Source organism: Homalodisca vitripennis, chromosome 2 (assembly GCF_021130785.1).
Source record: "Homalodisca vitripennis isolate AUS2020 chromosome 2, UT_GWSS_2.1, whole genome shotgun sequence".
NCBI classification, from domain to species: domain Eukaryota; kingdom Metazoa; phylum Arthropoda; class Insecta; order Hemiptera; family Cicadellidae; genus Homalodisca; species Homalodisca vitripennis.
The window spans coordinates 228368790-228390833 of NC_060208.1; the positions used below are offsets into that span (position 1 = coordinate 228368790).

At 34.4% G+C, this 22044-nt stretch overlaps 1 protein-coding gene across 1 annotated transcript; it reads left to right on the forward strand.

Annotated features, from left to right (window-relative positions):
• Positions 1–1382: 1382 nt before the first annotated feature.
• LOC124355469 (platelet-activating factor acetylhydrolase IB subunit beta homolog) lies at positions 1383–21383 on the forward strand. Its single transcript, XM_046806618.1, has 4 exons — positions 1383–1554; positions 6622–6828; positions 8540–8662; positions 19729–21383. Exons 1-4 carry the CDS (start codon positions 1489–1491, stop codon positions 20008–20010), a joined length of 678 nt encoding a protein of 225 aa, XP_046662574.1. The 5' UTR covers positions 1383–1488; the 3' UTR covers positions 20011–21383.
• Positions 21384–22044: the final 661 nt, after the last annotated feature.

Here is a 22044-nt window from a genome sequence, read left to right on the forward strand (position 1 = left end):
CGACAATATAAAGTACAACCAGTAAACAAAGGTTGTAAATAATCAATGCCATTTATAACTCATAATAACGTGTTGGCGTTTCATTAGGTGAATGGTACCTACAGAATTATGACAACTGGTAAGTACTGAACTTAGTGTTTTCTAGATGAATGACTCCAGAACCTCTTGAATTTACTACTTTTTTGGCGGGCTTTGGACGTTATGCACAGGGAGAAAATTTTCGTTTCGTGTCACGGACGTCACGTAGAAGTAGGATTGCAGGTTTACCGAAACGTAAACAAACCGTTATATAAACTTAATCTTAACTGACATGCCAATAGTATGTTTTACTGAAACTACCAGCAGTCAACAACTAGGCAATGATAATGGTGTCTGTAATCAGCTAGGTGACGGAGCGTATATATTATTATTATTATTTGGATTCACAGGTAGTAAATACATGTTTATTTATTTTTTTCAGCTAATAACTGTAATGAAGAAAACTGAGACAATTATTCCGAATCATCTACAACACCAAATAAAAAAGCGGAGATGAAAGGTCTGGCAACAGCAGAATTTGCAATTTAAAAAGGCAGAAAATAGAAGTTAGTGTAAATGAAGATACTACTAATCAAGTATGCAAGCAAGGCAAAACTAATGAGCCAAATTACGTCCAAAAGAACTTTCAAGACAACGTTCGCATTAATACAAAGACAGTAAAAAAGCAAATCGTTTTGAAAAAAACCTTGATATTCCTCAAGCAAGGCGAAAAGAATGGGCTAAATTACGTAAATGAGATATTTAGAAATGGTACCTTATCAACATATATGTCCACTGCCCGTTACAAGTAGTCACTTCTGTCGGTCATTCCCTTATTTTTTTGACTAATATTATGAAGAATAACTGAAATGTGATCATTTTCAAGATGTTAATATTTATTTCTGAAATCACAACTATAGCAACTTTATTTCTCACTTGACATATTCAGCTCTTTTTTTATTTTTCGTATGGTATTAAAGACAAACTGTAATACAAATAAAATTTAGATATGTGTACTTAAAAAAGTAACGTTTAAAATATTTTTCACTCGATATAAAACACCTTGTATTTGTTTCTAATGATTCTTACTAAACAAAACATGACTATTAGCAGAAAGTTAAAGACTGAAAATAATACTAGTTATTTGTCTAAAAGAAAAGAAACTAATACCAGTAATAATTGTTTATATATATATATATGTGTGTGTGTGTGTGTATGTGTGTGTGTGTGTGTGTGTGTGTTTATTATACATCAGCCCTTGTCGGGAAAATAGTTCAATCTCCTTCACAATCTGAGGCACAGGGAAGAAGAAGAATAAATTCAGTTGCAGTATTTTACTCTATCTTGTACTGTTAGTTGTTGTGAGTTTGGAAGTTTTTTGGTAATATCTTTGCAAATTTACATGCATTTTATCTCTTGAATTCTTGTTCGTGTACAAATTGAATTGGTACGCACATTTTTACTGTTAAAATGAATCGATGCGTAATACCTGCTATTAGTGAAGATGTCCAAGGTGATGACAGATGGATGAGCCAGGTTAGTTTTCTAGCTGGAAATTACCGTACCTAGCCTATGCTAAATTTACTTTATATACGAGTATACATTTCAAACATAAATTCTAAAGTAAACTACATGAAGTATCTGTAAGTGTCCAGGATTAATAGGGCTAGTTATACATTTTTCTTATCAGTCAGACTTCAAGTTTGAATTTGTAGTGGGCTAGGATCTAATAATCTGGCATTATGATAGTAGCTTAGGAGAGTTATAGTAGCCTAGACTACATTTTTTTTTTAAGTGTAAATATCTATTTTATCTACTTCACAATATTTTTCAAAATTTCAACCAAAAATAAGAAACTTAATGTATAGAAGATTAGCTTTGTACAATAAATATAAAAGGGAGGAAATAATGACTGAAATTACGTCGGAAATACCCCTGGCTATCATTGCGTGCTTAGCCACTCCGCACTTCTGGCAAAAAAGTAAAACATCCTCGAGATAGTATCAAATTCGAGCTTAGATCACATCAGTGCTATTTCCGCCCTGTCCCAAGTTTATCAAATATCCAATAGAATGTTCTTTCTGGATGCCGTACCAGGGAAAAGTAGCCCGTACCTCTCTCCAAACCTGCTCAATGGTGTTGGTATGCAAACCAGTACCTCAAACCTGGTACCCCTCTCGAGAGAAACAGTCTAGGCCTTCCAGCAGAGTCACTCATGATGGTTCTCCCAGGAAGAATCTAATCCTTTATAATTGCCAGCAATGTCATAGAGTCCCTTGAATCTACAGGAACAAGGAAGAATTTCTCTGTAGAAGGGTCGGCACTTTGGAATTATACCGACCACACCAGTATGAAGAACACAAAAATATAAATTTATAGAAACAAACATGATAGAACGAAAAAACAACTCTTTAATTACAAACTTAATTAATTACAATTAATTAATTACAAACGATTGTCAATTGTTAATGGGGTCAGATTCCGTTATATGCCCCCAACGCTTAAACTTTTTTCAATGAACTTAGAACGTTATAAAACAACGTAGTTGACTAACAGAACTAACATTCCATCAATCAACAAGCATTTCCAGGTATTGTGATCGTTATAATATTGTTGTCGCTGTTATCTTATCTTTCTCAAGAACCCCGATTACGGCAGGCCGAGTGGCATCACATGATTATTTAAGTTTTTTGCATGGTACATAATTGCCTTTCCATTACAATTCAATTTATATTTCTGATCAGCCCCTCTAGAATTTGATATTTTACTGATAGGTACTATCTCGAGGGATGTTTTTCTTTCATTGACATCAGCATGGGGCAGCACCAAAGATGCTGCCGAAGCCCGCACTGATGGCCGGAGGCACTCTCATTTTGGGTGGCGGAGTGTGATCAAGAATAAAAACAAGTTATGTGTGTTTTTTTCAATAAAGAGTTTAGTTTTTGTTTGGTAATGTTTGTTTTTGTTGAATTTTTGTGTTTGGAGAAATGTAGGGGTAAATCAAGGAAGTACAACAAAGCGACGCACCAGCTGAGCAGGCGGCGAGACTCTGCAATCACGTTATCTACTAGAACGCTCGACTTTGACCTCTGTCTGAGGATGGGGAGGGGTTTGCGATAAGACAATTCCTGTTTTATATTGATGAAATAATGTTCTATGCTAATCTAGTAATCAATAGAAGCCAAATGTCAAATAACGATTCATGTCTGGGTGTGGTCGGTATAATCCCAAAGTACCGAAGGGTCTATACCTCCAAAAACACACTGTTCCTCGATGCAACGTCCCTGGTTAAACTTTGTCTTATAGAATTTTGCATCTTCAATCTGCACAACAGAAAGAGGCCAGCCAAGTTTTTCGGATTGTTCTGTCATGTAAACAATAAACACCTCCCTCATTAATGAATACCAGTCGACTACTGTTCTACTGCTTAAATCTAATTTCCATTACATAAAGTCCTGTCAGGGAAGTTTAAGATGATGGAGTACACTACACAAAAGAAAAATCTCTCGAATACTTATGTGTCTCCTTTCAACAAAAGAACTCACCCATGCAGATAGGTTATAGGTACACTGCTTCTGTTTTTTCTTTGATTTAGAGGACCGCCTACAACAACGTAACAACAGTGTGTCCACAGCTAGAGGGCAGTGGTCACCGCACTTAACACAGAAAGAAAACCTGTTTTATAACTCCATGTCGGACCAAAAAGGATACAAAGGAAGAAAACACGAACAGAAAATGGCTAAGGCAATGACGAAGTACGTCTTTATTTTGAAATGAACAGTGCAGAAAAATCTTACCAATCTCGAAATAGGTAAAAATAATGATTTAATAACGAGATGCAAAATAAGATGCGCTTTGGTAGAAAAATGTGGTACTTTCTGATTAAACAGAGGCAACCTATTCAAAGCACGCTGCGGCTGATGTGATTAGGCGATTTAGAAACCTAAATCGCCTAACTTAACCTAACCTAACATGTTAGTATTTATTGTGCAACTGCCCACCCAAAGTTGCTAAATCCTGTTTATTATCAGTGGCCTCTGTTTAATCAGAAAGTACCGAAAATGTTGAGAAATAGGAACAAGACCGAGAGCACAGAGGAGAAATGTCAACGTACAGGTAGAATCTGATAAATAAACATCAATAAATCTTCACTATAGAGGTAGAACGTGTTGCAAAAATGCTAGGACCTCTAATATTCCTTTTTGTTGGCCTGTGTGTTGGTATCCCGATTACCTCCTCCACCTTATCCATCCTTAGCTTGTTATCTCCCCCACACAGAAAACCCCGATTCTCCTCAGTCCCCTAAATTTTATGGACTATTTGTGATAAAAATTATTTAATGTTTCAAACACTATATTAGTTATTGTGCAATTATGGATTGCGACCACTTGAAAATTCTTTCTGGCAATGAAAAATATTTTTTAAGAAATTTATAAGTGGTTTGAGATCGTTATAGCTTGTGTGGCTTAAATAAACTACAACCCATACTTTAATTTCAATGTTTTTAGTGTATTCTGCTTGTATTGAACAAAACTCTATATAGTTTTCTTGGGAACGAAAGAGCTGATGCCCTGGCCAACCAGGGCTCAGCGACAACTATGACGGGCCCTCAACCGTTCTGCGGTGTTCCAAGGTGTGAATCCTCTAGGGTTGTCTCGAAATGGATTCGCGCGGAGCATGAGAGAAGGTGGAGGTTGCATCCGGGTTTGAGAGTAAGTAGAATGGTATTACAGTCACCTTCCTCCAGGGTGGCTTCAGACCTTCTCTCATTAAACAGATCAATGTCTTCCAATGTCATTGGTCTCATTACGGGGCATGGTCACCTGAGGAAGCATCTTCACAGAGTCGGCATCCTTCAGGAGGATCCGCTCTGTGGAAGGTGTAATGAGCACCATGGAGGTGCACGCATGTGGAGGTGTGTGGAGACTGCTGAGCACCTGCTCTTTGATTGCCCTGCAATAGCAAGAGAGCGGTATGCCATCTTTGGTAGTTTGGACAGGGGTCCCAGGAGGACTTGATAGGTTGTTTTCGGCAGTTTGTTGAACTGCTGAAATTGTAGACTGGTGGGCCTCATGGTGTGTTTCCGGGGTGCGCAAAAAGCCCTTGGGGGTGGGGGGAGGGTGTTTGGGGCAGTAGGCCGCCCCAAGGGGGAAAAAACAAAAAAAACAAAATGCTTAGGGGGTTGGAAATCTATGAATTCTAATAATTAGAATGGAAATGTTATTTTGTGGTCATATTTGTGTTTTGTACTTCTTGTTAGCCTATCTGATTTTGGTAAACGTGAAGTTAACGGACGGAAAGGCAAAACACGAGTGTCTTTTTATTCAACGGAGCAATAAGGTTTTAGGGGATAAAAATAATAAATAATGTATCTTACAACATTAAAAGTTGAACTACTTAACGTAAATCTCTTTAACAAGTTTGGATCCAAATAAGTTTGAAAATAATGCATAAAAATTGAATCAAACATTCTAAAACAAATAAGTAGTGAAATAAAACAAACATAAGTTTAATAAATAAGCAAAAGTAACATAACCATAACTTTTGTATGTACCTATTATCTACTTATGTACCACGTGGTAACTTTCAATCACTTAAAATAGCTTTTTTCATTTAAAAATAACATACAATTACTCTAAACAACGAACTCATGACAAAACATAATGACCTATTAAAATGGAATAAATTAATATCCTAATTTTTAACTACTTACCTAATCAACACTTAATATTCGTAAATATTAAAAAAACTAGTTGACGGTATTAGAGTTAATGTGGCGGTTGAGTAATGGACGCCATGCTTATTCATGTGGCAGGAGGCACTGCACGGAATGGTTGTTGGTGCTGTACTAGCTGTTCTGAACACAGAACACTCAGATAAGCTATTGCGAGCAGATAACACTGAAAATCATATGTAACAAGAAGCACAGTGCATAAATATAACCACAAACTGACATTTACATTTCAGTTTTTAAAAAACATGGTTATTTGTGATTTAGACCAAATATATTTTTGTTTAGTAAAATACATTACTATAAAGAACAAACTTTATTTGACTTACTGTGAAAATTGCATGTCGTTATCATGATCGGTTCTTGTCTTCTACCTCCCAAAAGGAAGTGATGTTAGTGAGAAGAAGGCCACTCTTGACTCTCATCCTTCAGAACAAAATAATATAAAGTTTATACTAAACATTTAAATAAATTCTGAGATGCTGTTGAGATCTAATGCAGTTGCTCAGTTTATTGTACAGATCACTGTCATGTAAAAGTGGCTAGCTTAACACTTTAGCCAGGAACTTCAAGAACAAAAGCTATCCAGGCAATGACTGGATATAGCAGATAATGAAATATTCACATTTTTAGAATAATGTCTAGATTACAGTAAATTGAAAATAATACTGTTTCAATCCTTCATCAGAAAATAATGGTTTTGTTAGTTATGATTTTACGTGAAAATAGTGTTTATTCTAATTTGTAAAAGTCTATGTGTTTATGTAATTGTGAAACATGTTGAAGATGTTATTATATAATAAATAGAATCACAATAGTAGAATCAGATAGTAGTTTCCATCAAGCATGATTAAAGAGTTTCTTTTTTCCAGCATAACCAACATTTAGCTGACACTAAAGATAGAGAACCAGATGTATTGTGGATTGGAGATTCCATTATCAGCCATTTGAAGCAGAGACCAATGTGGAATGATCTGTTTGAACCGCTTCATTCTCTGAACTTCGGTTTATCTGGTGACACCACACAGAATGTTCTCTGGAGGATACACAATGGTGCCTTGGACAATATAAAGCCAAAGGTTAGCCCAAATAATTTATTACATAGGTTTTGAAATTATATTACATATGTTTCCAAATGTGCATTTAAAATAGAATTCTAAACCATTAAGATCAGGACTGTTGATAATGTTAGTGTATGCTAGTGGAACTTAAAGCTGAGTAGTTTAGGATCATCCTAAGAAAGTTAACATATTAAATAAATTTAGAAGCAAAACATTTATATATATGAAAGGTTAAAACGGTAACCTATTAAATGTTTTGCTTCTGAATTTATTTGATATGTTAACTCTCTGAGAACGATCCTAAACAACAACATCTACAACTTTAAAAAAATCACTATGGCCTATAGACTTTAAGCCGTATTACATGCTTGGTGCATTGACTTACTCTCAAGACAAACAGCATCATCAAATGTATATAAAACAATTACTTTGACTCATCCTTTATTCTGGTGAAAAGAAACATTTACAACATTTATTTATTCAATTTTTAAGGCAAAAAACACAGAGGTTATCATTCACCTTAAATGTCACTGACATTTGTGACATACCAATTATAGTTTGCACACAACAATTAGTTGTCAGTTATGAACCAATTATAGTTCTCACACAACATTTAAATGTTGATTGTGAATTGTAATTGGTATGTCACCGACATTTAAATATTGATTGCCACAATTACGGTTAAAGCAGATGATACAATACTAGACTTGGGAACTCAACAGTACTACCTAGCTGTCACTGTTGGCATCACTATAGATTAGGTGATATGTTGTATCTCAGACATCCAGCTGAATAATATGGTATACAACATTTCTAAAACATTTTGCAAGTAAAAGATGGAGCAACAGGCATTGTGCGTGACAGAGTATAAAAAGGCTCAGTTGTTTCCATTTCTTAAAATATGCCTCAATTTCTCTTGAATTATATATGCCATGATGTATGCATAGGAGGCCCTTAATTACTTATTGTTGCAAAGCAATGTTACACATTATTAATAATGTTACAACACAATTTCTATCATTTCAGACCAGCTGTACAATTACCTCAGTTGGAATTAGGTTCCTTGTGTTAAAATACATTTTTAGATTTCACTCTAAAACTATTATAGAACCAGCAAATGTTTTGTTGACATTGTGTATTATAGTTAGAGCACCCCGCACCAAAATAGTCTGATGACATTTGATGCAGTGTTGCCAAATCGCTGCTGACCACCAGTTGTTCCCGTCATGACATGCTATTGTCACATAATGCCTGTTTGATTTACATCTGTTTTGTTTGCATAATAGATAAATTAAATCAAACGTACACATATTTGTAAGAGTTGATGTTGTTTTATTGAAAAAGATGTTGGGATGAATTAGTATTTTACCTTAAACGTAAAACTGGCAATTTTTAATGATTAGCACAGGGAGTAGAGGGAGGGTTCAGATGTATCAACCACCATCAGACTATTTTCGTGCCAGTTACTTTAGTGAGATGTAGCCAAATCTACGTGTGTGTGTTTACATGTGGAATTACATTCATGGTAACAATGTGGCTGTTGTCAGAAACTGGATGTTGATATGTGAATGCGTGTGATAAACATTGTACGTACTGTTTCACATACAGTGTATGATATGTTTTATATTAGAAGATCCAGTCAATACATAGACAGTTTTGTATTATTTTAGACTCATATACAAACTTTACGGTTAATCTAAATTGGGTCTAATCAAAATTATCTTTTCAGGTAGTAGTTGTACATGTAGGAACAAACAATTTTGGAGACTCACCCGATGATATTTCTGATGGAATTGTGGAAATTGTCAATGTTATACGTGAACGACATCCAGAAACATACATTATTTTTGTTGTAAGTATAAGCTCTGAATAATATAATAAATTTTTATTACTAGATTTTATTATGAATAGATAAAATAATTTTATTATGAATTATGTAGGCCTACTTGGAATTTTAAACAGTATCTCAAATTAATTCATTTCTTAAGTTGAAAGTTCTTAGCATTTTATAACACTAATAATTATTGTTGAAGAAGAGAGATTCCATTCTACGATTATTATATGCATTATTAACATTCAAAGTAAGTTAATTTACAACTTTCCACTTTGGTATATCAGCTGATCCAGATAAAACTTTATTCAGTGATCTATTGTGCTCTCCAATATCAGCTGTAGTGATTTTCATTTCAGAATACAGAATAGAATACAGAATACAGAAATCTTTATTCGTATACATGGAGTACAGAATTGTGTCAATATAATTTAGTTGTACAATCAGGTATTTAAAAATTCTTCTAGGGTGTAATATGGTTTCTGCAGCAGCCAGGCCTTGAGTGCTGTCTTGAAGTACTTCTCATCTCTGCGTCTCTTGAGGTCCTCTGGAAGTTGATTGAAAAGTTTTCTCCCCATGTATGTAGGTTTCTTTTCAAATAGGGTCAGGTGGTGTGTGGGGAGGGCATAGTCACAGGTGTTTCTGGTGTCATAGCTGTGTGTGTCACCTAGCTGGTCAGGTTTCTGAGCTATTGTGAAGCAGATGGTCTCGCAGATGTAGAGTGAGACAGCTGTCAAGATCGCTAGTTCTCCAAATGCCTGACGGCATGAGTCTTGAGGAGTCAGTCCCGCAAGAATTCGAATTGCTTTCTTTTGTAGAACCAGAACCCGCTCCCTGTGTCTTACTGAGGAGTTGCCCCACACGAGTAGTCCGTACCTCAGATGAGATTCAAAAAGAGAGAAGTATGCTGTCCTGGTAGTATCATTGTTACAAATACTTTTTATTCTTTTAAGGGCATAGATACTAGAGTTGAGCTTGCTGCAAAGACCATCAATGTGTGAGTTCCAAGAGAGATTGTCATCTATTGTTATGCCGAGATACTTGGCTTCATTATCTTGGATTATTTCAGGTAAGCCATAGTAGTCATTGGTTCTTCGGCCTTTCCATATTAATTGTTGTGTTTTGCTCTCATTAAGAACTAGGTCATTATGTTGGCAGTATTACTTTGTCGTATTCAGGGCTATAAATGAATTTATTTCAAGAGATTCTGTGTCTTTTTTTGCAATAAGAAGAGCGGTGTCATCTGCATATAACATAGCTTGGGCCCAGTCAAGAAGATAGCTTGGTAGGTCATTTGTCAGCAATATGAAGAGCACTGGTCCAAGTATAGATCCCTGAGGTACACCTCTAGTGATTGGGAGTAAGGTTGATCTTGCTTTATGGGATGTGTTGTTTCTGGTATAATTTACTTCCACTAGTTGCTGTCGATCTTTCAGGTAGCTAGCAAGCCAGTCATGTGATGCTCCCCTAATGCCCATATTCCCTACTTTTTGGAGCAGTAGAGAGTTGTTTAGGCAATCAAAAGCCTTGCTGAAGTCTAGTAGCATGGCGGTTACTGTTGTACCTTCTTCAAGTTTGTCGATAATAAATTCTGTCAGTTGAACTATAGCCGTGGTGGTGGATCTTCCTCGTAAGTAGTCTCTACAACTATATAACTCCGATAAGTAGTCTCTACAACTATATAATTGTAGAGATTCCAGTATTTTCTGAAAATGCTTACGGCAGAATGGTATAGTGGGGTCAAAAGATCAAAAACTGCCTCCAAACATGAATACTAATGATATAAACAAGTACTTCACAGAGATGGGCACGTCTTGCGAACCTGATGAAGCATTGGAGCAGTTTTATGATACGAACAGAAGGGTAGGACTAACTAACGAGTTTAAGTTTAGGATAGTTTCACAAAAAGAGGTGGTGTCAGTAATGAATGAAATTACCTCTAAGGCAGTAGGAACAGACGACATCGGTATTGATATGATAAGAGCAGTAAGCCCATATGCTATTGATGCCATTACCCACCTTGTAAATATGTCCTTGGCAAGAGATAAGTTTCCACAGACATGGAAGATGAGTATAGTCAAACCATTGCCGAAAACACAGATACCAACAAGTGTTTCTCATCTTAGACCCATATCAATCTTACCAGCCATGTCGAAAATAGTAGAAAAATTGGTTGTGAGACAAATTTCGAATTTTGTTGATGAGCAAAATATTCTACCGAAACTCCAGTCTGGGTTCAGGAAACATCACGGGACATGTACTGCACTGGTTAACTTGTTTAGTGACTTGTTTGAGACTCGGGACGGAGGCCGGTGTAGTTCACTAGTCATGCTTGACTACTCCCAGGCTTTTGACTCAATCAGCCATTCTTTATTGCTTGCAAAGATGAAGTTTCTTGGTTTCGGGTATAATGCACTAAACTGGTTTAGGTCATATCTTGTTAAGAGGCAACAGATGACGAGGATGGGTACAATGGCTTCTTCTCCTCTGGTGAAAGCTAGGGGCGTCCCGCAAGGAAGTTGTCTAGACCCGGTACTCTTCACATTGTACACATCAGATCTGGACAACTGTGTGCGCCACTGCAAAGTCCATCTGTATGCCGATGATTGCCAGTTGCATATGCCATTTGGGTTAAATGGGTTGGAGGAGGCTATTGCTAACGTAAATTCAGATTTGGAGAGCATGCGAGTGTGGTCGGGGAGACATGGTCTTAAGCTGAACGCTAAAAAATGCACGGTTCTCTACATAGCATCAGCGGCTCAGGTGCAGTGTATCAAAGAGAGCAACGTGCAAATCAGGATTGGCGATGAAAACTTGAGTGTAAGTGACACTGTAAAGACGCTTGGCGTTGTGCTGGACAGTGGGCTGGGGTTTTCTGACCATGTGTCGTATGTTTCTCAGAGAGCACTGGGGAGACTGCGAGGCATGTATACGCTGAGATCCACCCTTCCAGAGTCCGTTAAGCTGCGTCTTGTCCTGTCTGTCGTGTTGCCAATTTTTTATTACTGTTTTCCTGCATACGGTAATAGCATCTCAAAGGAGGACGCAGAACGAATTCAAAGAATGCAAAACACTGCAATTCGTTTTGTATACGGGCTCTGTCGAAGAGATCACGTGTCACCCTTTTGAGATGCTGCAGGACTCATGACCATGGATGCCGTGTGTAGGATGCAGACTTGCTGCCTTATAAACAATGTACTGTTCCAGCGGGAGCCACGGTACCTGGCAGAAAGGCTGTGCAGTCGTGCTGAGATCGTTTGCCGCAACACTCGGCAGAGTGACCAACTTCACTTTAATAAAGTGAGGTTTGAGATTGGTCGAAGGGGATTTTCCCATTTTGGTCCAAAGTTGTACAACGGTCTCCCTTGTGACCTTAAATTGCTTAAAGGTCGCCATTTTAAACTTCAGCTAAAGAAGCACCTCTTTTCACTGGAGTGAATGTTTTATACTTTTAACTTTGTACTTTTAACTGTTTTAAATAAGTTTAGTGTCTAAAATATATTGTATCATGTTGACGTGAGTTATTATGAAAAACAGATGTATCTGATAATCGCTTGAAATAAAAGGCATGTTTATTTATTTTATTTATTAAGAAGCCATGCTGTTGAGGCGTCAAGATGTTTTGAGTAGTCAGATGTGCTGTCAATTGATTCAGAAAGATTTTTTCAATTACTTTTGATATTGTTGGAAGAATCGATATAGGTCTATAGTTCTCCACTGATGTTGTATTGCCTTTCTTGTGTTTAGGAAATACTTTTGCAAGTTTCAGTTTCATAGGAAAGACACCTTGTGAAAACGACAGATTAATTATGTGACATAAGGGATTTGCTATTTCATCCTTACAGTGTTTTAGGAGTGTGGAAGAGACTTCATCGATACCTGCGGCTGGTTTTGATTTAAGGGATGTGAGTATATGAAGGACTTCTTCCGTTGTGGTTGAGAGTGGGATGAAGTCAGGTACATTGCCATAGTCTTTCCATGTTGTTAGCTGATTATTTATGGCCTGGTTAGCGTTACAGAGAGTGATGTCAGCTATTTTTGTAAAGTAATGGTTGAAGTATTCAGTTATTTCCAAAGGGTCCTGGATCAGTTTTTCATTGATTATAAGTTTAAGTGGTTCGTCCTTTTTACTGTTATTACATTTTTCGTAGTTAATAACCTCCCAAATAGCCCTTTGTTTGTTATGTGAGTTATTAATGAAGTCTGAGGTTGACTGTTTCCTCAGTTTTTTCAAGTAGAGGTCATAGTTCTTTTTTCTGATAGCTGTTTCTATTTTATCACCCTCACTGCCAGTTGTTAATTCCATTTCCAGGGATCTTAGAAAATGTTTTCTCAACCTTTCAGATTCTTCATTGGTTGCTTTGAATTTTGATTTTATTTTCGGGTGGGATTTTTTGTGTGGACATGTTGCATTAAGAGTTTGAATGAGTATTTCATGAAAATATTCATAGGATTCTTCCACAGAAGGGGAGTTATATACATTTTGCCATGTCTCTAAATGAAGCAGGTTTTTGAAGTAATCTAGGTTTTTCTGTGAGAAATGTCTATTGGTTAAAATGGGCAAAGGTAATTTTTTGTTCGGAATACTAGCTGAGCAGAGCTGAGCTTTGTGGTCTGATAGGCCAGTGATAATTAAATCAGCGTCAATTTTACCTATGTCAAGGTTAGAGCAGACAAAGTCAATTGATGATTTAGAGTTCAGAGTTACTCTAGTGGGTGGGAGATCTATCCTGGTGATGTTATGACTGGCCAACATGTCTTTAAGTTTTTGGTTTTTATAGTCATGATTCAGCCCATCTACATTAATGTCACCCATGATTATAGTAGGACATTTCCATGTTGGAATAAGGTCCAGAGTACTAGATAAAATGTCAAGGACATTGTCAAGGCTTCCACTTGGTGGTCTGTAGACTCCAATTACATAGATTGTGGTTTTGCCAATAGTCACATGTACTACGTGAGTTTCACACGTAAGTTCACAAGCAAGCTCAGTTGTTAAATTGTGTACTTGGTTTCCTAGTGTTTCACTGGAAAAAAATTGCTACACCTCCTTTTCTGCAGGTATGCCGAGAGAAACCTCCTATTAAGTTGTAGCCTGGCAGTCTAGTACTTGAGAGCTGGTACTCTTTAAGACCATGCTCTGACAAGATTATCAGGTCAGGTGAATGAAGTTCTAGAATGTGTGTCAATCTGTTAATTTTCCCACCTAAGCAGTCTATGTTTTGATGAAATATCCTTAGTTGATTTCCTTGGTCAATACGGTTGTGATTAGTTTTTGTCTGCTTTTTTTGGGAGTGAGGGTTTCTAAAAAAATTATTTTCAAGAGTGTTTGCAGGATCAGCTTCTGAGTGGGAGGAGGAGATTTGTACAGGAGCGGAGTGTGGTCTGGTGAGAGTATAGAAGTAGTTATTATTTATGTTTTTGTAAAACTCTATGTGTCCATTAAAAAATGCTTCTATGTCTTCATCATTGGGACGGATTTTTGCAGTTGATGGTGGGTATTGTATCTGTGTTAAATGAAGAGTGCAGTTCAGTTTTTTATAAGTGGTTTGTCTGGCTCCAACTATGTCAATTTCCGTAGAACAGTTAGGTTGTTCTGGAAGGGGTGTTATATCATTCAGTTTTTTATAAATGGTTTGTCTGGCTCCAACTGTGTCAATTTCCGTAGAACAGTTAGGTTGTTCTGGAAGGGGTGTTATATCATTCAGTTTTTTATAAGTGGTTTGTCTGGCTCCAACTATGTCAATTTCCGTAGAACAGTTAGGTTGTTCTGGAAGGGGTGTTATATCATTCAGTTTTTTATAGGTGGTTTGTCTGGCTCCAACTATGTCAATTTCCGTAGAACAGTTAGGTTGTTCTGGAAGGGGTGTTATATCATTCAGTTTTTTATAGGTGGTTTGTCTGGCTCCAACTATGTCAATTTCCGTAGAACAGTTAGGTTGTTCTGGAAGGGGTGTTATATCATTCAGTTTTTTATAAATGGTTTGTCTGGCTCCAACTGTGTCAATTTTAGTATTGTATTTGGCTGCCTGAAGCGAGATGCTAAAAACAGTCTTTTTCCTATCAGAAAAAACTTTCATCATGTATTAATCATATAATGGGTTTACGTATTATATTGTCTCATATTGCATCCACACATAAATGTCAATTTGGTTTAAAATTATGTTTTTCTTGTGTCACTGAAAGGTGGTTGAAAAATCCTGTTACTTCACAATCGTTAAAAGAAAACTTTAACCCTTTTAGCGCCAAGTATATTGGGCTGGTCGTATCTCATAACGCCAGAGTTACTGGTGTGGGGTTTCCTGTCTGATGTCGTGGCATAGCTGCTGGGTACATCGCAGTAGTGCCAGAGCAATTTTACGAGTTATAACACAACATAGACATACATTGTTCTCATTTTGCTAACTTTTAAGATAATATAATGATTTTGGTAATCTTGTTTGTTGTTCAAAGAAAAACAATGACATTTAATAAAATTTATGAAATGTTGATTTTTTCAAATTGTATACCTTTAAACCTCGTAGTGTTAATCATCAAAATTATGCTGTATGTTGGTATTTCTGTAGTGTTAACCGACATAATATTGTCGGTCAAACATTACATAATCACTTCTTATAGAATACTGTGATAATGTATCGATTTGATTCATGCACCATTGGATTTGAGAAGAAAAATGCTAACAAGAACTAAAGTTTTATACCTCTTGTTATTATGGTTCGTAGCAAATTGATTATTCTAAATGTAAATGAAAACGTCAGCTGCTTGTTGTGAACTTGCCAGCATTGTTAAATCTTACGTCTGTGCTGAATCGTGTATAATTTGAAGATTTAGTAGTTTTAATAGTGTTTTAGTGTTGTATTAAATGTGTAGAGTGATGTTAGATATTATAATAGGGCAGATACATATATTTTAACTGAAATCTGATATATTATCGGCTCTGAGTTGGGCATTAGAATTTGTTTGGCTAAATTTCATTTCACATAGTTTTTTTATTGTTTTTCACTTTTATATTATCACCACATATTATTCATTCTAATTCAGCAATGTTCAGGCTGATGTAAATAAAGATGAGCTAATTTAGCAACACTGTTTATGTTGTGGATTTGAATTTTTTTCAACTAGTGCGCATTGTCATGTTTTCGTTTGTAAATTTGGTATTATTTCATATATTTAGATGTAGTTTATGATTTTCTAAAACTAAAAAACATTTCCTATTAGTTATAAACAATACATTTTGATATAGTACAAACTTTCAAAAACATCTTATACTTTTTGCTGTACAAAGCCAAAAAATGAGTTATGGAATTTATTTTATTGTTGCTCTATAGTTTATTTAATTTTGAGTAAGAAAATATACATATATATATATATATATATATATATATATATAAACAACAATAAAATAAATTCCATAACTCATTTTTTGAAAAGCATAAAAAAGTAACTTTTTGTCATTATTAAAACATCTTTGTACAAGTAAAAAGTACAAGATGTTTTGTAAGTTTGTACTATATCAAAATGTATTGTTTATAACTAATAGGAAATGATTTTTAGTTTTAGAAAATCATAAACTACATCTAAATATATGAAATAATTTATATTAAATAATTTATTAATTTATTAATATATATATATATATATATATATATATATATATATATATATATATATATATATTCATGTACAATTGTATTAGCAAAACTTTTATTACCAAACTCTTATGTACATACCTGATTTTCATATTTTCATAATTTATGAGCATAACCGCTTAATGTTTTGTAGCTTTAAAATGGTTTCATATATTTGTATACAGGTTATGTTTTTCTGAAACTAGATAAAATTTGACACAAAATGGTGATCTCACATTTAAATGTTTCTCACTATAACTTGATTTTATAGGCATGGTCTCCCCCAAATTTGAAAAATTTGCATTTCATTAAACAAATTTTGAAATAAAATATTTTTTGGCCTGCTTTTGATGCAAATATTATTTTTTTGTTTAAATCTAAAAAATATATACATTTATATATTCTACATTTTTTGCTCCTAAATTATATTTTTAATATATTTTTTAAACCTTGCATAAAGCTCTAAAAAGCCTGACACCACAGGATGAAATGACTGCCTGTTGTAAGGTTAAAAGTAGATATTTATTTATATTTTGTAAATTTAGAGTTCCATAAATACCTGAAAGAATGTTTACTCTATAAATCACTAAATATTGTTTGCAACACATTTAATTGATAGAGACCTGTGCAAATTTGTTTAATAATACTAAAAATTTATAGATTTATGTATTTATTAATAAAAAAAGTAAAAAACTGACTTTTACCATAACAACACCAATGTTTTTAGATAAAACATTATAGTGCATATTATTATTTTGTTTGAATAAAATATTAATACCAATACAATGCTACTTGCTATAATACATTTGATATAGAATCATCAAATAAACTTAATTTCTTTCATTGATCAAAATTAAGTTTTGATGTTAAATTGTTAAATTAGGTAGTAAGAACAACACTTAAATAGTTTCTCTAAAATAAAGGAAAGTCTGCTGTAAATGACACACTTTTTAGAAGCTTTAAAAGTAAGTAAGATAAGATAACAAGAATATTAACGGCTGCAGGTGGCTATCATCTAACGTCTAACACCACTGCCTTATGAATAATGCAACTTTATTATATTCTTGAAGCATATATAGTTCTGTATAAATCAGTACTAATTTTATTGATATTAGTCAATAAATAGTGGATTTGTCCTGAATGAAAATGTTGAGAGCCTAAATTAAGGCTCTTGACTGTTAACTTACCTTACTCAAGGCTATATATAGGCTCTTGGAGTTTCACCACCGACCTAGCATGAGTCTAAATAAAGGCTCTTGGTTTTTATGACTTCACAGGTTTGTCCTTTATATAGGCTCTCGGCACCAAAAGGGTTAAACTAAGAAGGGCATTTTAGACAGTTATGTTTTATTGTACTTATAAAAGTAACCTCCAAATGAATGTAAATAGCAATGACCTGGTAGATAACTGACGATTTTAGTGACAGGAGGTTAAATCCCATGGCTGGCAGTAAGCGGGTTTGTGAAAATCCTTGTGTTTAATGGTTAGCGAAATTGTTTAATTAATGATCCATTGGGATATTGTTATATACCATAAATGATTTATAAGTCTTGTTAGAGAGTATGATAGATAACACTGTAGATAATAATGGAAACTATGGTTATCTTCATTAACTAATGAAAGTTATATATACATTTTTCTTAGTATTTCCTGTATTCTTTAAATATATAAAAATGTATCCCTATTCTTGGAGATATCCATAACAACAATAAACTGTCCTACAAGATTAGACAAATCCAACAATAAACTGTCCTACAAGATTAGACAAATCATACCAGGCCTACATTAGACATTAGACATACTTTATTTGCACAAGACGTTTACAATATGTACATACACATAGAAAAACAGGTGCATCGTCAAACCTTATAAAAAATTAATAAGGCCAATTAGTATCAATTTACAATTACAGAGAAAATAAAATACTTATCCTAAAAACCAAGATACAAATCACTTTCAAAATATTCTTGTAATGAATAAAATGCTGTGTTCAATAGTTCATTTTTCAATTTTTCTTTGAACTCTTTTTGGTTCATTTCCTTATATGCCGCAGGTAAACCATTGTACAGCTTCAAACCCCGCATATATAGGACTTTTTTGAAAAAGAGCTAAGCGATGGGATGGATATCTTAAAACGAGGCCATTTCTTGTATTATAATTATGCTGAAACCTGAGATGGTCTGGCAAAGCATTTTTTTCAAAGTGAATATAAGTTAAAATTTCATGGATGTACAATCCTATTACTGTTAAAATTTTTAAATTCACAAAATGAGTTCTACATGAACTACGTGGGTTGGAGTTTGTAACTATGCGAATTATTCTTTTTTGGATATTTAAAACATACTTGATATTTGAGGATTGGCCCCACAGAACTATACCGTATCTCAGGATTGACTCTACGTATGCATGATAAATAATTTTTATGGTGTTTAACAAGAGATATTTCAAAAGTGTGTGCAGTTTATATTTCAATTTGAGGAATTGTTAAAAACACTTCCAATTCATTATTAGTACAAGAATATGTCACAACAGTACTGGAGAACTTAGTCGTACAAGACCTCAGAAGTATCTGAAGACATTTTTAGTGTATTTGAAATTTGTGGCTCGAACGATGAGTTTTTAGATATTAATATTTTTTATATATTTAGGTATTGTTGAAAAGTCTTGTTTGTTTTCATGCATTTTACACAATGTGAGAAAAAAATGTTACTAGTACCTACGCATTATACCGACCACACTTGTTATATGTTTCCAGTAAAAATTAAAGAAACTTAAATAAGATTAATCTTTTCCTCGTTGTTTGGTTTCTAATCTTGACAGGCAAAAGTCAACAGAAAAATTCCCTGTGGTGCGGCAGTCAACTTGGGGCAGTCAGTTGGGTCCTGATGGATAGTTTGTTCTTATTTAGGGGGATGGTCCTTGGACAAGGTGTGTTTAAGCACATACGTGACAGTCAGGACATTACGTTTAGGTTAGGCTTTTCGTTTAGGTTAGGCTTTTCAGATACAATATGGCTAGTTAAGACATGCGTTGGGTAGTTTCAAATATGGACAGGATAGGTTAATACATGTGAAGGGCAATTATAATTAGGCCATTTTTGTTATTTTTAACTGAAAATACAGATAATTTAAATGTGGTTGTTATAATGCATAAGTATTGTGTTAACAATAGGCTAGATTATAAGCATTTTAGTGATTAATAGTACTATACTTAATGTGATATGTCTATCACATTGAGTATCATTATTAATCACTAAAATTAGTTGTAAAAGTGGTTGAAATGTTGATGAAGGATTATGAAACAAATTCTAAACTTATTTTGGACCAAATTCTTAGGCTTCAACGATATGCTTTGATAGGGTGTAAGTAAATCTACTTTTAAATCAATTAGGTTTTTATGTTTCAATAATTTTTTCGTTAATTATACGGATATGTTTATTCACTCTTGTATCTTTGACAGGAACTGTTTCCACGAGGTCAGCACCCAAACCCCCTGCGTGAACGGAATGCATCAGTGAATGAGTTGGTGAGGAGGAAGCTGCAGGGCCGAAGTCGCGTGCAGACGGTGAGCTGTGAGAAGGGGCTGGTCGGTGCTGACGGCACTATTAGCCATCACGATATGCCAGACTATCTACACTTTTCAGATGCCGGGTACCGGAAGGCGCTGGAACCTCTACACGACTTGCTGTTACAGCTATTGACGGAGGGTGAGGAAGAACGGGACCTCACGCCATCTGAGTGAAGTGTCCTGATGCGTCATGTCACATCACGTCGTGTCACGCATTCGCAAGCTCTGATCTGGGGGTCGGTTGATCTCGGCTGTGCCGTTATTATCTACAAGATTGATGCTTTATCTAGGATAATATTTTTACCACTTATTGTTGCGCTGCCAACCGGACTGAGTACTTTGTCAATTGAGATATGTAATTATATTCAGAATGGGAATTTAATGTGTAAATCATGAAAAATGCAGTTTGTACAATCGTTTTAATGCTCACCAGTAATTGGTGATTGGGATAAAAAATTCTTCATGTACAAATCTTGCTTTCTGATGATATAAATGTACTGCCTATTTTTTGTGATATAACTATGAGATTATTAAGCCACACAGTTAGCCAGTAAACAGAATGTATTGGAGAAGGATCGTAAACGTTTTGACTAAGTTTTGAAAGAAATGTCAAGATCATATTGTGTAAAAAAAATAATTCACAAGTTTATTTTTCTTTGTACTAATAAAAGATGGAATTCTATTTTTAAAACATAGTGAGAGTTGTAAACAATTTCTATATCAGATAATAGATAAAAATTGCTCAATTATCATAATCCATAAGTTTATAATAATTCTCAATTTTGTATGTATTTTTAATTTTAAATATTGGTGGGGTTTCTGTTATTTTTCTAAATAGTTATGTCTTGTTAGTAAAATTGTTTGTATACATTTTAAATTTTAAGGCAATGTGGGATTTGTATTCTACTCATTATGAAGTTTGTAAAGTAAATTGTAATTTCACTTGCCTAGGTATAGTTTATTTGCTCTCTGTTGTGTTTGAAGTGGCCAGCATTGCACCGGTCAGAGCTTGGTGAATGTGTAGTTAGGCATTGCTTGGCTTAGGTTGCGTGGTCACTGCCACGTGTGCGATTATTGTGCATACTTTACAGGGATATTCTCAAGTGAACAGCATCACCAAAGTACGGTTCAGTAGTCCTGCTGTAGTTACAGTAGACAAGCGTTTTCACAGTGATATATTTGGGCTCCTATATTTACTTATTCAAAGAGTACACTTTTCTCACCGACTATTTGAGATGTAAAATACGATAGGCTAAGTTATTTTATCGCTACGTTGGTCCAAGCAAGGACTGGTTTCTCAATCATTATTTGATAACAAGCTGATAGTTTGTCTGTGATCAGTTAGCCTCTAGATGATTTTGTTTTGTTTCAAATCATATCTTGTAATTGTTGAAATTCTTCATTGTATCTTTTATAATAATTTTTCCTTAAAGTAGAACTTAGCAAATAACTTAGTTCGGTTATTGTTCATTTGTCTCTGAGAGATTTTATATGTTTGTATTTACTATTTACTTTGTAAATTATAGAATCTATTTGTTGTCTTTAAACCATTTTATTTCCTAATTCTAAATATTCTAAGAGCACTTAAACCAACAATTAGACTTGGATTCCTTGTGATTTAAAATTTGCACCACTAAAACTTTGTAAATACTGTACTACTGAAGTTGTGTAATATTCTGATTAGTCAACATTTATTATATTACCAAACAAAGATACATAAAATGTGATAATTAACTCATTACAATAATAATTGTATTATCGAGACTGTTTTTATAAAATTAATAATAATACTGTTGAGCTTCAAAATGTGGGTGTTTGGGCACATTGAAACAATCACACTTAAAATCTAGCGAGTTCAATATGAAACAAGGATCTACCTTTGAGCCTAGTAAACTAAGATATAAATATCTGTATTGTGATAATATAGTTTATTAATAAATATGGTATCTCTATTCTTAATAATTAAGGTTAGACTTTAAAAACAGTAGACTCTTGGAGCAATTGGAAATTCTTTAAATATTATTAAATATTAATAAAAACACTACTTTTCCAAATTGTTTATTATTTCAGGCGAGGCCTTTCAAAACCAAAGGTTTCATCTTCAGGCAACTCCACAAAAAAAAAAAAAAAAAAAAAAAAAAAAAAAAAAAAAAAAAAAAAAAAAAAAAAAAAAAAAAAAAAAAAAACTTTTTTTGTGGAGTTGCCTGA

Coding starts and splice junctions, on each gene's coding strand:
- LOC124355469 (XM_046806618.1), top strand. CDS start 1,489: ATGAATCGATGCGTAATACCTGCTATTAGTGAAGATGTCCAAGGTGAT. Junction 6,829..8,539: donor TGGACAATATAAAGCCAAAG/GTTAGCCCAAAT, acceptor TTATCTTTTCAG/GTAGTAGTTGTACATGTAGG. Junction 8,663..19,728: donor AAACATACATTATTTTTGTT/GTAAGTATAAGC, acceptor TATCTTTGACAG/GAACTGTTTCCACGAGGTCA.